We start from the raw sequence: 15,527 nt of genomic DNA on the forward strand, positions 1-15,527 counted from the left end.
CCCCTCCCCAAAATGGGAAACCACATTTCTAAATGCTCATGTATAATAAGACGAAAGTAAGAAACGTTACATTTAAACAAAGTTAATCTCGATTTCCTTTACATAAACATCAAATAGATCGTAGATCAATATATAACCGCTATCACTACTACAATATTGAACTGTCTATCAATAATCGGAATCGTTAAATCTAATGGCTTGAATACTATTTACTAAGTAACGCTTGAATGATTTTAGACATGTGACAGTCATTTGACGAGCTGTATTGTGCATTATTCACTAAATGACAACTGTCATTACAGAACTTCAAATGACATGTCAGTCACCTACCATCACATGACACATGTCATTCATCAACTGACAAGCTTCACACGTCTGCTATCAAAATCCAAACTTTGAAATTGTTATCCATTAGAAAACGAAACAAACTTCCAACACAGAAATCACATGGGAAATCCAACTTATTTTAAAAACAAACGAAACTTTTAACGTTATTTTAAATAATCTTAACCTTCAGTGAATTATATTTAAAAAAACGACTCATAATCTGATTATAATCCGATTATAATCCGCTAAATGAATGAAAACAGGGTGTACAAAAGTCAGCACCCCTTGATTGTCACTGACAGAGAAGCGGTGACGGAGGAAAATAAATAGAAAAATTCCTCGAGTTTGGTGAAGCAAGCGATCTCACCCCCGTCTCAATTTTTTTATAGGGCCGCGCGCTGGCTGTGACACTACCGCGTCAGCGCCTCGTATCACCGCGCGCCATGCCCCCCCCCCCCCCCCCCCCCACCCCGTGCGCCCCACGGGATTAGGGAACAGAGTAGGTATAAAACTCAGGAGAAATTTAACGGGGGGAGGGGCCGCACTCTACAGCACGGCGACCTAGGGTGTATTACACCTGGTCCTAAAAATTCACAAGATAGAGGTTAGTACGGTACAGAGGAAAGTAATTGGAGCTGTTTTTTATGATACAATTTAAAAATGATATAATCATTTTATAGTGCTGGGTCTTCGTTAGTTTTGTAAGTTGAGATCGGTGTAAAAGTTAACGTTATGTATAAACTAGAGCTTTATAATGTAAACAATGTAAAAGTATTATAAGAATGTTGTTATATTCCCTAAAGTATATGAAGTCTATCTTTTCTACACTTCATTAGAACAAATCGAAGAATTTATATATATATATATATATATATATATATATATATATATATATATATATATATATATATAGCCTATATATATATACATATATATATATATATATTTATATGTATATATGTGTGTGTATATATGACATCCCTCCACTGAATGCTCTCACATGATCTGGACATCTTTACTAATACTAGATAAATGAAGTTGCAACCTGAGGCTTTAAGCAGCTCCCCCCTCTCCCCCCCCCCCCCGGTTTTAATACTTATTGGAGGTTTTGATGTTAAGATGGCCCGGCTGTTCTGTACTTTTATGGCCACGTTTGTTTTATGGCCGTCACCCGGCTCGCCTTATGTCACACTGACGACAGGCAAGAGGCAGGATAAAATAATTAATCAGCTTAATTAATTTCACTAATTAGCAGCAGGTGAATCTACAGTTAAACGCGTTAAACGCCGTGGGTGCTACAGCGGTCATTCAGTTTCTGATGTCGGTTTTACTCGGGAAACTTCATTCATAAAGTGTACCTGAGCACCCCTGTAGGTGGACGAGTCCACTTGTAAACAGCCAAGTGTCGTGTTTGTTGACAGCCTATGGCGCGTCCAAGTACAGCACTTAAAGGGTACTTGTCTTGGCCGTGTTGAAATCAAACAACACCTCACGCAGCGAGGGCAGGGCTTTGTGGCCGGATGTAAATGGGGTTGGGGGGGGGGGCTTTTTAGATCAGCACCAAGCAATATACGCCGTCGGACAATTATATATATATATATATATATATATATATATATATATATATATATATATATATATATATATATATATATATATATATATATATATATATATATATATTTATATATATATATATATATATGCTTTCTAATTGTCGTTTTATTTTAAAGCCACACGAACTTGATTGTTGTTTCATTTTGGGGACCCATGAGATATTTCTTCTTCTTCTACTTTCTTAAAAGTGAATGATTGGAGAAGATTTCATCCAATAGAATCAAGGCTTAAAGTGTCTGCAGGTTATGCACCAAAGTTTACTAGGATTCCAGCTAACTTTTCTTTTGGATTTGTTTCCATATCCTTTATCCCTCCAAGAACAAACTTCAAAGCAGCAAACGTTTTTGCAGTTTTCTATGCTAGATGGGTTGCTGTCCCCAGCCATCGAACCTCATCTTCATGTGGGTTTTCGAACTCGGGCCATTTGGGGTAGTGTTAGAAACCAGAAGTTCGCCTTGCTGACCACGGCATCTACGGGGAGTTCTACCATATATATATATATATATATATATATATATATATATATATATATATATATATATATATATATATATATATATATATATATATATATATATATATATATATGTGTGTATATATATATATATATATATATATATATATATATATATATATATATATAGATATATATATATATATATATATATATATATATATAATATGCATGCGTGTGTATGTAAATAAGAGTCACATAGAAATTTCATGAACTAATTGAATTCCATGAATATATATATATATATATTTTTTTGCCTCAGACACGTAATTTACAGCGCCAGTTGTGTGTTCGCTTTAGTATTACAGTTTTCATCATCGGCTTGTGAGGACTGATACAGATTTACAATAGTAATATTTCTTTCTTACTTGTAGCCTACTTTCATTCATTTAAGATAGTTTACTTATACATAGATCTAATACAAAACGAATAGAGTTCAATATGTAAACGATGAGACATAAACTATGTTGTTTGACAACGCCGCGTGCTTTCGGTCGGTCAATGATTCAGTTGTTGAGATAAAACAGAAACTTCTTGTTTAAGGTTTCAATCAGGTCAGCCTGTCCTTTAGCTTACACGACGATCTGACGGTTGTTTTTGAGCGCTAAAGATAATCATGTCACCATGACCTGACATCACGTCATGTGTCGTCTGTTGTTGATGTTCCGTTTTTACCTTCTTGGCGCTGTTTCTTCAGGCTGTCAAACCATTTTTGCCGTGATTCTCTCCCCTATAAATTACAAAGACAATGCCCTTTAAAATAAACCCGCCTGATCTTTATGTAGTTAATCGTAATTGTGGTTGTCACGTGGTTTAAATCAAGTTTTCAAAAGTTACTTAAAATATCCTCACTTATTCCGGAATCTGCCTAATTTGAGAATTTATGTAATTTTCAATTATTAACATTTTGAATATATCTCCTTTGCCAATGTTGATTCGCATACTAATATTAGTTATATGGTTGTTGTTTGTTTTTTTACTGTTTTTTTCAAATGTGTTATTATGTCCTGTTAATTTATTACATATGTTTTTTTAAAGTCCCTACTAGTTGTGTACTGTTTACCCTGTACCACATATAACATACTGATTCGGGTTGTTAAAGTTCACATCAACATATTCATCGTGCTCAGGTAACACACCCATACAGTTTCAGCCACTCCGTAAAGGGACGTAACCATGAATTAAGTTTATCTGTTAAGTATTTAGTACAAATAGCTTCCCATTGCACTTGAAGTTATATATACACAAAGAGATTAAAATAGAAGTATTCTTGTAAGCAAACTTTTGACCCAATCACATGCATTTTCACAAGGATTTTTACAAGGATTTGTTATAACTGTATAATCTTAACGTTTTGAGATAATCAAAAGTATTTTATCAAATACACATGTTAGTAATTAACGATCAAATAACAAAACATAAAACGTAAACTGTTAAATACATAAACATATCCATCAAACAATTCAAAGGTATTATATTACCCTGATATAAAAAAATTAAAAACGCAATGTAAACATGAGAATTTAAAAATGTGGAATAAAAATAATACTCATACAATGTACATAAAATAGATGAAATGCAATTAGCGGGAATAACATCTCTAGAAAACACCTACTTTAAGATCTTCAGAATACACCGACCTTCACATCTTTAGACAACATAAACTTCACGATCTTCAGACACAACCAACTTCAGCATCTTCAGACACAACCAACTTCAGCAACTTCAGACACAACCAACTTCAGAATCTTCAGACATCACCAACTTCAACATCTTCAGACACAACCAACTTCAACATCTTCAGACATCACCAACTTCAGCATCTTCAGACATCACCAACTTCAGCATCTTCAGACACAACCAACTTCAACATCTTCAGACACAACCAACTTCAGCATCTTCAGACACAACCAACTTCAGCATCTTCAGTCATCACCAACGTCAGCATCTTCAGACACAACCAACTTCAGCATCTTCAGACACAACCAACTTCAGCATCTTCAGACACAACCAACTTCAGCATCTTCAGACACAACCAACTTCAGCATGTTCAGACACAACCAGCTTCAGCATCTTCAGACACAACCAACTTCAGCATCTTCAGACATCACCAACTTCAACATCTTCAGACATCACCAACTTCAGCATCTTCAGACACAACCAACTTCAGCATCTTCAGACACAACCAACTTCAACATCTTCAGACATCACCAACTTCAGCATCTTCAGACATCAACAACTTCAACATCTTCAGACACAACCAACTTCAGCATCTTCAGACATCACCAACTTCAGCATCTTCAGACATCACCAACTTCAGCATCTTCAGACATCACCAACTTCAGCATCTTCAGACATCACCAACTTCAGCATCTTCAGACATCACCAACTTCAGAATCTTCAGACATCACCAACTTCAGCATCTTCAGACATCACAAACTTCAGCATCTTCAGACATCACCAACTTCAGAATCTTCAGACATCACCAACTTCAGCATCTTCAGACATCACCAACTTCAGCATCTTCAGACACAACCAACTTCAGCATCTTCAGACAACATCACGATACATTGTCCAGCAGTGCTGGTGATGCCACATCGATTTCAACTTTCATCAGATTATCCTTATGGGCACATTTTGGTTTCCTGGATATTGAGAATAGAGTGATTTGTTTTTACTCTAATACACTAAGATGATTTACTCGACATGCCATATAAAAATAAGTAAAACCTAAAATTTGAAAACTAATGTTATAATATCAGTTTGTATAGTGCAGTGGTTCCCAAACTTTTTCGAGTGGCGACCCCCTTTTATAAAAAAAATAGGTGACCCGCGACCCCCATAGAATTAAAAAGCCTAAGTCAGTATAGAAATTAACAAGCACTAAAATAAGATTTTCTAGTAGACTTTAAATATGAACTACCCTTGATATCTGATTAAATACCATGAGTAAAATTGCATGCTATTTACTAAACATTTGCGGTTAAGTTATTGTTTACGCCAACCTATGTCATCATCAACATTCAATTTATTTCTTAATTTTGTTTTTAATCGGAGAATAGTGTTGAAAATATATTCTCGAAAAGCCAATTAATTTTACGTTTGGGTATGAATGGTGAATACTACACCAAAATTATGTCTGCCGTTTTTCATCTTACACGAAATCATTCTGCAAATCAAAGAATTCATCTTGTAATTCATCGGGAATGCTGGCAACATCAAGGGAAGAAGAGAATGGGTAATGCGTCAATGCAGATTCTTCTTTTTTCAGCTCAGAGAAATAGCGCTGCTGTTCGTTTACAAGAGATTCAAGATGCCTAGAAATTGCTTCTTTCAAAAATTTAATTATCTCACAATCAGATTCATCTACCACACTGCAGAGTTTCTCAAATTTAAAATATTTTCTAGATTTATTTTCTTCACCAATTTTGCAGCTTTGATTAAAATGCCCCGAGATTTATCATGGAAAGTGATAATATTCTTTCATTTTGCCTGAAGCTTCAGGTAGCTTATGTTGATGTTCGAACACATCTGCTAGGTATGATACACTCTCCAGCTACTCTATGTCGTTTTAAGTATACCAAAAGGTCTTGATTCGTTTGCACTTCCAAGAACAATTTGATTTCAGATTTCAATTAAAAAACACGATTCACAACATTTTGTTTGACAACCAGCGTACTGTAGTGTAGAAGAGCAGAACCTCATGATCTATATTAATGCTTTTGCTGAGTTCTTTGAATTTGAAGGCTCCAGATTTTATATAATTTATGACTTTTTCTAGCAATGGAGTCTTGATAGCGAGGGCAGTGGTTAGGGAGCTAAATCTTTTCCGTTTTTTGAAAGCCCGATTTTGAGCTAATCATAGATGGCGCACCATACGTACAAACCCCCACAGCCGTTTTAACCCATTTAAATCATCCAGTTTCATAAAACGCATTTATTTTCTCCATGCTATCTTCACAAAAGAGCAACTCTTCTTTGCCAACATATGAATGAATATATGACTAGCAGCAGCGAACACGAACTCACGTCTGTTGATTTATCAGCTTGAAAAGCAAACAATGGTGAAAGCTTAATTTCATTAAAACATTTTTATTTAAAATCTACGGACATGTCTGCTAAAAGCCGCTGAATAGTATTATTAGGCAGATATATTTGTTGCATCTTTACTGCACTGGAATCCCCAAGAATTAACTTCACCATCTTCAACATGCAGCGTTTGATGCGATGTTCTCCTATTGTGTGTTTTTTTTTTTTGCTTGGATTTTCCTGTCGCGACTTAATATGATGCTTGCACTAATGCTGTGTTTCCTTCGTGAAAACTTCCAGTTCGATCAAGTCTCTGACGTTTGCAACTAGCTTCATACCGACGAAAGAACTCCATATCTTTTTTGGTGTGTTTCGAATGACTCGTCTCAAATGACGTTTTAGTTTTGAAGATTTCATAAACTCGTGACTGAAAACAACTTTGTACAGTACGCATTGCTTCTTCCCTATTCCATTTCCAGTGATGTTAGTAAAGCCGAATTTCAGATATTCTTCTAAATATTTATGTTTTGTTTCTCATTACTAAGGTTTAGTATACCAGTTGGCGGCCCCCCAGAAAGGCCTTCGGGGGTTGCGACCCCCAGGTAGGGAACCGGTGGTATAGTGTGTCTTGCCGGTAGGTACGGTGTGTTGTCTGTCGTGGTCTCTGAAAGGGTTTCCCCCTCCACACCCCCATCCATATCCCTCCATACCACCTCACCCCGTCATTGATGCTGCTTCTTCTTCTTCTTCGTTCTTAATTTTAATGTTGTAAGGGAACCCCCTCCAACACAATTGTAAACGTGTCAACTTCTTATGCGCCATTGAGGCCATTGACTCCGATTTCAGCCTGCAATTTCTTTTTGGATTTGCTTCCATAGCCTTTGTCCAACCAAGAACAAACTACAAGGCAGCAGTTGTTTGATTTTGGAGTTGTCTCTCATAGAAGAGTGGCTGTCCCCAGCTAACGAGCCTCATCTGCCCGATGGTTCAAACTCGAGACTTTTTGGTTTAGCAACCTTGAGCTTTACCGACTCGACCACGCCGAACCCTATTGATGCTCCAAGATGGCATCAATTACGGTAAATTAATCCGATTTCTTAAATGAACACAACACCCACACGGCAGAGGCATGATCTCCTGTATGTCGGCCTGTAGATATTGAAACGAGAGTTCCTTCCATAGCGGAGAAGATTGTCAAATCATTTCGTTACATAACCACACCAATGGGCATTTTATTACTTGGTCTTTTCTACCATATCATTGATACTGTGACCTGGCCATTGTCTTACCTGATCAGTTCCATCATATCACCCATACTACACATGGCCATTGTCTTACCTGATCAGTTCCATCATGTCTCCGATAGTTTCCGGCAGTTTCTGGTTCATGGTCTCAGGTAAAACAAAGAACATGAACGAGGCAGCGAGAGCCAGACAACCACAGACCAACAAGGGGACGCTACTCCCCAGAACTCCCACAGTTCTGGCCCCCTGAGAATAAAATAAACAAAATTATCGTTGACATCCAGCCTTGATTGAAATTGTTCAATACACGAGCGCGACGAAGTTTTGACTGCAATAAATCATTAAAGACGACAATGAAAGTGAGTGTGTCTTCAGAACAAACGCCAAGTCTACTTCAGCTGCTCTAAATGTCATGTAACTTCATCTCAGGATGTCTTCCCGTACGTGCACGCGACACATGAGGCAGGTGAAGTAGATTTCAACTGTTCTAAATACCTCACCATACATTTGGATACTAAGGCCAGCTCTATGCCTAGCCGTATGAATATCCTTAGCGAGAGTTGTCAAGTTCCCATCAGAGCTGGTTCCTACAGACTGAGATCCGAACTCGAGATTTTCGGGTAACCAGTCGTTCTCACTACCGTCCGACCATGCCGTCCCATGAGCCACTACACAGGTGAGTTAGTTACCTGAGCCGCCATGTAAGGAGCCACCGTCCCATGAGCCACTACACAGGTGAGTTAGTTACCTGAGCCGCCTTGTAAGGAGTCCCATGAGCCACTACACAGGTGAGTTAATTACCTGAGCCGCCATGTAAGGAGCCGCCGTCCCATGAGCCACTACACAGGTGAGTTAGTTACCTGAGCCGCCATGTAAGGAGCCAGCATGGAGCCAACCCTGGCCCAGCATGAACAGACTCCAATGGCGGAGTTCCTAAGCGAGGTGGGGAAGACTTCAATAGAGTACATGTACACAGTCCCCATAACCCCAGCCGCCCCAAGCTTGCCAATCATGGCGAACATAACCGTGATCCACTGAAGGTCTGAAACATTCCAACACAGTTTTTTTTGGTTTTTTTTTCTTCAATTTTTCTTTAAAAGTTGTACGTTGAAATACGTTTTCTAAATTATTCTGGGTGTATCATGTTAGAGATTTTATAAAATCAGTTTTAATAGAACTTTTTGAACTAAAGGGGTTGTCCATTAACGACATCACACTATAGTGACAATGGAGGGGGGGGGGGGTGAGGGCTGAAAACTTGTGACGTGTTGTGATCAGGGAAGAGGTAGAGAGTTCAGAAAGGGTGACGATAAACTGTTGTATTTTAAAAAGTTATTTTAGAAATATATTTTTAATCGCTGCTCCGCGTTTTAAAAAGATTTTTTTTCTGCAGTGTATAATATACATTGATTTATATTCTAAAAGTTGACCAAGATTAGTAAACAATTTAGATAAAATAGATATTAAAAAAATAACTTCAAGTGTGATTGAAGGGAGGGAGTGGGAAGGTTGTAGTCTGAGGTGTGACGCCATTTGTGGTGGGGAGTGAGTGTGGCGATGTGTGACAATGGGGAAAGGGAGGCTAATCTATCTATCTAGCTATCTATCTATCTATCTATCTATTATACTACTAAAAGTCAAGTTTGTTTACATGTTTGAATATTTATTTGTTTTTTTGTTTGTTTTTTTGTTTGTTTTTTTGTTTGCCTGATTGACTATCTCGCATGGTTGCACTCATCGTGGAGAGCTGTAAAATAGTATGTAGGTAGAGAAAATTTTTTGTTTTAAGACAGACTGTTAATCACACATTTATTTAAAGACGTTAATTAATTTATTGATTTATTCATACGCAGAGTAACCCATTTTTTTTAAAAAGTTTAGAACGACCACTACACTCGGCGGGACCGTGACGTCACAGTTTTTTGTTTACTCTTTAGTACAATAAAATGGCGGCGTCTATCGAAGAAAATTGTGTTCCCATTCAAAAGTTTAACGCGTTCTAAATCTAATTTTCTGTCGGTCATAACTTTAACAATACGTCCGTTTGCTGTATTTATTACGTTCCAACACTTATATCAATTTTCAACTGTCTTTTTCATTTAGTTTTACGATAAATTTCTCTAGATCTAAAATCTGTCCAAGAAAGTTATTTATAGATCTAGATCTAGAATCTAGGACAATCTAGACTAGGTCAAATCAAAGATTTATTAGTTATAAATACAATAAAAAAAAACCGAGAGATAAGCAAACCAGTCGTAGATCTAGAATATAGATAATTCTATCTAGATTTAGATAATAATGAGTTTCTATATACTAAACTATTTTAGACCTTTATTATTTTGTATAAATCTTTGTTTGGAATATGGTAATTTTGAAATGCTCGCTCCCGGGCCTATTGGTGTAGCTTAAGATTCATACGCGGCTTAGATGCCGGTAATTTTGCTAAATTATAAACGTAAATTCTAAATATAGCTCAGTCGTAGATCTAAAATATAGATAATTTTCTTTCTAGATTTAGATAATAATGATTTTCTATATACTAAACTATTTTAGACCTTTATTATTTTATATAAATCTTTGTTTGGAATATGGTAATTTTGAAATGCTCGCTCCGGGCCTAATGATTAGATCTAGATCTAGATTCTAGATCTAGCAAGAAAAACTAAACTTAAGACTTAAGCAAACGTCGTAGAATCTAATCTAGATAATTCTATCTAGATCTAGATAATTTCAGACCTTCTTTATTTTATATAAATCTTTGTTTGGCTAATTTAAGATAAAATTTAATTTGAAAGTAAACTACTACTAGACTTAGATCTAGATCTATGCGCGTAAATCATGTTGCAAAAGGAGACTTATACTATAGTATAAAAATTCACTTGTGACGTCACGAGTAAATAGCTAAGTTGGTAGCGTAGTCCGCTCTCATGCGGGTGGCACAGGTTCTAGACCAATATGTCAATGATATTTTTTTTTTCAATTTTTTTTTTCTAGATGTGAATGATAAAGTTGCCTATCTGAACTTGGCAGGATACAGGGCAGGTGAAGTAGAGTTCATCTGTTTCTTTGTCCTAAGCATATGAAAGGATAGTGTGGTCAGAGACATGCTCGGCTGGAATAGTTTTTTAAACGATAAAAACATGTTGTCTGAGACTTGGCGGGACACTGGGCAGGTGAAGTAGAGTTGAGTAGGTCACATGTGACGTCAGTATATGAAGGGATAGTCCGAAATAGGTGTTTTCGGTGTTTTTAAAAGATAAGAAGCATATTTTTGAATGTGGGGTCTGTTTTTTGTGACGATAAGTGACACTGCAGTAGCGTAGCGAGGAGGGGGGGGGGGGGTGGCGGGGGGGGGGGGGGAGTCGGGGGGAGGGGAAGGGGGGGGGGGCGGGGGGGACATATGTTGGGGCGCCAAAATGGTTTGGAAAAATAAATTGAAAGGTTGAGGGGGGTTCAAATCGAAAGTTTGAGTGGGGGGGGGGGGTTGCACATCAAAAGTTTGAGGGGGGGGGGGTTGAAAATCGAAATCTTGGGGGGGGGGGGGTTAAAATCGAAAAGTTTGTCCCCGGGCGCCGGGAAGGGTCGCTATGCCTCTGAGTGACAGACGTGATGTTTTTTGATGGATGACCCCCGAAACCCACAGTTATCCAACGGATGACGGGTAGTCTAGTATACTACTAAAAGTCAAGTTTGTTTACATGTTTCAATATTTATTTGTTTGTTTGTCCGATCGAGTATTGTGATATGTTCGACTCTATCTGGAGAGCTGTAAAATAGTATGTAGGTAGAGAATAATTTTTTAATGCAGACAGACTGTTAATCACAAATTTATTTAAAGACGTTAATTAATTAATTGATTTATTCATACGTAGAGTAACCCATTTTTTTTCAAAATGTTAAAACATTGACTAAAATTTTTGTGGGAATAGTGACGTCACAGGTTCTTGTTTACTATTTAGTACAATAAAATGGCGGCGTCTATCGAAGAAAATTGTGTTCCCATTCAAAAGTTTAACGCGTTCTAAATCTAATTTTCTGTCGGTTATAACTTAAACAATACGTCCGTTTGCTGTATTTATTACGTTCCAACACTTATATCAATTTTCAACTGTCTTTTTCATTTAGTTTTACGATAAATTTCTCTAGATCTAAAATCTGTCCAAGAAAGTTATTTATAGATCTAGATCTAGAATCTAGAATCTAGGACAATCTAGGTCAAATCAAAGATTTATTAGTTATAAATACAATAAAAAAAACGAGACTTAAGCAAACCAGTCGTAGATCTAGAATATAGATAATTCTATCTAGATTTAGATAATAATGAGTTTCTATATACTAAACTATTTTAGACCTTTATTATTTTGTATAAATCTTTGTTTGGAATATGGTAATTTTGAAATGCTCGCTCCCGGGCCTATTGGTGTAGCTTAAGATTCATACGCGGCTTAGATGCCGGTAATTTTGCTAAATTATAAACGTAAATTCTAAATATAGCTCAGTCGTAGATCTAAAATATAGATAATTTTCTTTCTAGATTTAGATAATAATGATTTTCTATATACTAAACTATTTTAGACCTTTATTATTTTATATAAATCTTTGTTTGGAATATGGTAATTTTGAAATGCTCGCTCCGGGCCTAATGATTAGATCTAGATCTAGATTCTAGATCTAGCAAGAAAAACTAAACTTAAGACTTAAGCAAACGAGTCGTAGAATCTAATCTAGATCTAGATAATTCTATCTAGATCTAGATAATTTCAGACCTTCTTTATTTTATATAAATCTTTGTTTGGCTAATTTAAGATAAAATTTAATTTGAAAGTTACTACTACTAGACTTAGATCTAGATCTGTGCGAGTAAATCAAGTTGCAAAAGGAGACTTAAAATATAGTATAAAAATTCACTTGTGACGTCACGAGTAAATAGCTAATATGTCAATGATATTTTTTTTTCAATTTTTTTTTTCTAGATGTGAATGATAAAGTTGCCTATCTGAACTTGGCAGGATACAGGGCAGGTGAAGTAGAGTTCATCTGTTTCTTTGTCCTAAGCATATGAAAGGATAGTGTGGTCAGACACATGCTCGGCTGGAATCGTTTTTTAAACGATAAAAACATGTTGTCTGAGACTTGGCGGGACACTGGGCAGGTGAAGTAGAGTTGAGTAGGTCACATGTGACGTCAGTATATGAAGGGATAGTCCGAAATCGGTGTTTTCGGTGTTTTTAAAAGATAAGAAACATATTTTTGAATGTGCGGTCTGTTTTTTGTGACGATAAGTGACACTGCAGTAGCGTAGCGAGGAGGGGGGGGGGGGGCGGGAGGGGAGGCGGGGGGGGGGGGGGAGGTGGAGGGGGAAGGGGGGGGGGCGGGGGGGGAGGGGAGAGGTGGAGGGGGGGCGGGTGGGGGACATATGTTGGGGCGCCAAAATGGTTTGGAAAAATAAATTGAAAGGTTGAGGGGGGTTCAAATCAAAAGTTTGAGTAGGGGGGGGGTGAACATCAAAAATTTGAGGGGGGGGGGGGGGTTGAAAATCGAAATCTTGGGGGGGGGGGTTAAAATCGAAAAGTTTGTCCCCGGGCGCCGGGAAGGGTCGCTATGCCTCTGAGTGACAGACGTGATGTTTTTTGATGGATGACCCCCGAAACCCACAGTTATCCAACGGATGACGGGTATTCTAGTATACTACTAAAACTCAAGTTTGTTTACATGTTTGAATATTTATTTGTTTGTTTGTCTGATTTGGTACTATAAGGAAACTGCTCTATATGGGGGCTGTAAAATAGTATGTAGGTAGAGAATAATTTTTTATTGCAGACAGACTGTTAATCACACATTTATTTAAAGACGTTAATTAATTTATTGATTTATTCATAGGTAGATTAACCACAATAATTTTAAAGTTTTAGAACAATGGCTAAACTTTGACTGAATAGTGACGTTTGATAACTCATTGTTTTTTTATTTTTATTTTTTATTTGTTATTAGGGAGAATCTGCATTATGTGTAGAGCTGTAAAATAGGTTTTGGGTGGTAAATATTGTTCTTTCTTAAACACACTGTTAATTACAAACTAATTTAAAGCCTTTAATTAATTTATTGATATATTCATAGGTAGATTAACCACATTAATTAGAAAAGTTTAGAACAATGACTTTAGTAATAGTAAAAAGGTATATTTTCTTTTTACAACAATGTTTTCAATTATTTTTTTCTTAAGGCCTACGTGTGAATGATAAGGTTGACCATCAGGACCTCGCGGGGCACAGGGCAGGTGAAGTAGAGTTCACCTGTTTCTATGTTCTCAGCATATGAAGGGATAGTGTGGTCAGAGCCATGCTCGGCCGGAATCGGTTTTTTTTAAAAATTCAAACATGTCTGAGACTTGGCGGGACACTGGGCAGGTTAAGTAGAGTTTAGTAGAGTTTTTAAAATATAAAAAACGTCTTTTTGAATGTGGGGTCTGGTTATTTTGGGATGATAAGGGCTGACAGACGTGATGCCATTTATGGATGACCCCCGAAACCCACAGTTATCTAACTAGATAACGGGTAGTCTAGTATCATTTAAAAAGCGTGACATCATTTATGGATGGCCCCAACAATTTCTGAGTTGTTTCCCTTACCAGAAAGTATTTCCGTAAATCTAAAAATAAATCCAAGTCTGACCTGCAGGGGCGAACACAATGGAGAGGACAGAACACAGGCAGGCAACTCCACAGACAAACATCAGGAGAAAGTGGCACATCTTGCGGCCTATCCTGTGGGACGTAAACTAAACATAAGGATAAAGTGGCACATCTTGCGGCCTATCCTGTGGGATAAACATAAACATAAGGAGAAAGTGGCACATCTTGCGGCCTATCCTGTGGGACATAAACATAACGATAAAATAGGATATCTTGCGGCATATCCTGTGGGAAGTAAACATAAACATAAGGATAAAATAGGATAATTTGCGGCCAATCTTGTCGGACGTAAACATTAGGATACAATAGGATATCTTGCGGCCTATCCTGTGGGATAAATATAAACATAAGAATAAAATAGGATATCTTTTGGCCTATACTATGTGAAGTAAACATTGACCTAGTTAGGAAACACGAAAGTGTGTCTAAAACTACAAAGATTCTAGACTAGAACAGTGTGTAGCTACACATTGATGCTCGACAACCATGAAAACACAAACCATTTAATTCCATCTTTATGTAATCAACTTCGGCTAATTACGGCCATAACGTCGTGAAAGTAGGTTATATTCATAGGTGTAGGGGACTACGTGTTTGGATGGTAGCGCTTAAGAGTTCGTGAGTCCACACAGCTCTGATGGGTACCTGACTGACGTTGAATAAAATAAAGCAGCTGGGTATAGTGCTGACCTGTCGGCTGCCAGCACAGTGAAGAGGTAACCAGGAAACTCGACCAGGCCGGACAGGAAAAAGTTGAGAAAGATGCTGCCTGCCCCCAAGTTGCCGATGTTGTAGTTCAGTCCAAAGTAGGCCAGCCCGCTGACAAACCTGCGAAGACATAGGGCAAATATACGCACAAAACTACAGAATATAAAGTAGGCGAGACCGCTGACAAACCTGCAGAGGATAAAGGGCAAATCTGCTCACAAACCTACAGAATATAAAGGGCAAATCTGCTATAGATATCCAAAATATTAAAATAACCTTGAAATAATCTTAAATTTCTGAATAGCAACCAAGTATAGCTAAAGAAGTGGTGTATATAGGAACTTGTGAAAACTCACATATATTATACAAACCGTCTAGAATTTTTTAAAAATCTACT

General features: G+C 37.2%; 1 protein-coding gene across 2 annotated transcripts in view; it reads right to left on the bottom strand.

Moving 5' to 3' along the window:
• Positions 1-3,761: 3,761 nt before the first annotated feature.
• LOC131952701 (organic cation transporter protein-like) overlaps positions 3,762-15,527 on the bottom strand; it is a 35,625-nt gene continuing 23,859 nt past the window's right edge. The window contains exons 8-12 of one of the 2 annotated variants that reach the window (XM_059315475.1): positions 15,113-15,250; positions 14,403-14,494; positions 8,592-8,773; positions 7,826-7,977; positions 3,762-5,103 (exon numbers count right to left, since the gene is read on the bottom strand). In XM_059315475.1, coding sequence (XP_059171458.1) covers positions 5,019-5,103; positions 7,826-7,977; positions 8,592-8,773; positions 14,403-14,494; positions 15,113-15,250 — 649 coding nt within the window. In that variant the 3' untranslated portion in view covers positions 3,762-5,018. The remainder of the gene's footprint in view (positions 5,104-7,825; positions 7,978-8,591; positions 8,774-14,402; positions 14,495-15,112; positions 15,251-15,527) is intronic. The other variant, XM_059315474.1, reaches the window with a different exon arrangement.

Source organism: Physella acuta, unplaced genomic scaffold (assembly GCF_028476545.2).
Source record: "Physella acuta isolate Inbredline_101_S28 unplaced genomic scaffold, ASM2847654v3 ptg000889l, whole genome shotgun sequence".
NCBI lineage: Eukaryota > Metazoa > Mollusca > Gastropoda > Physidae > Physella > Physella acuta.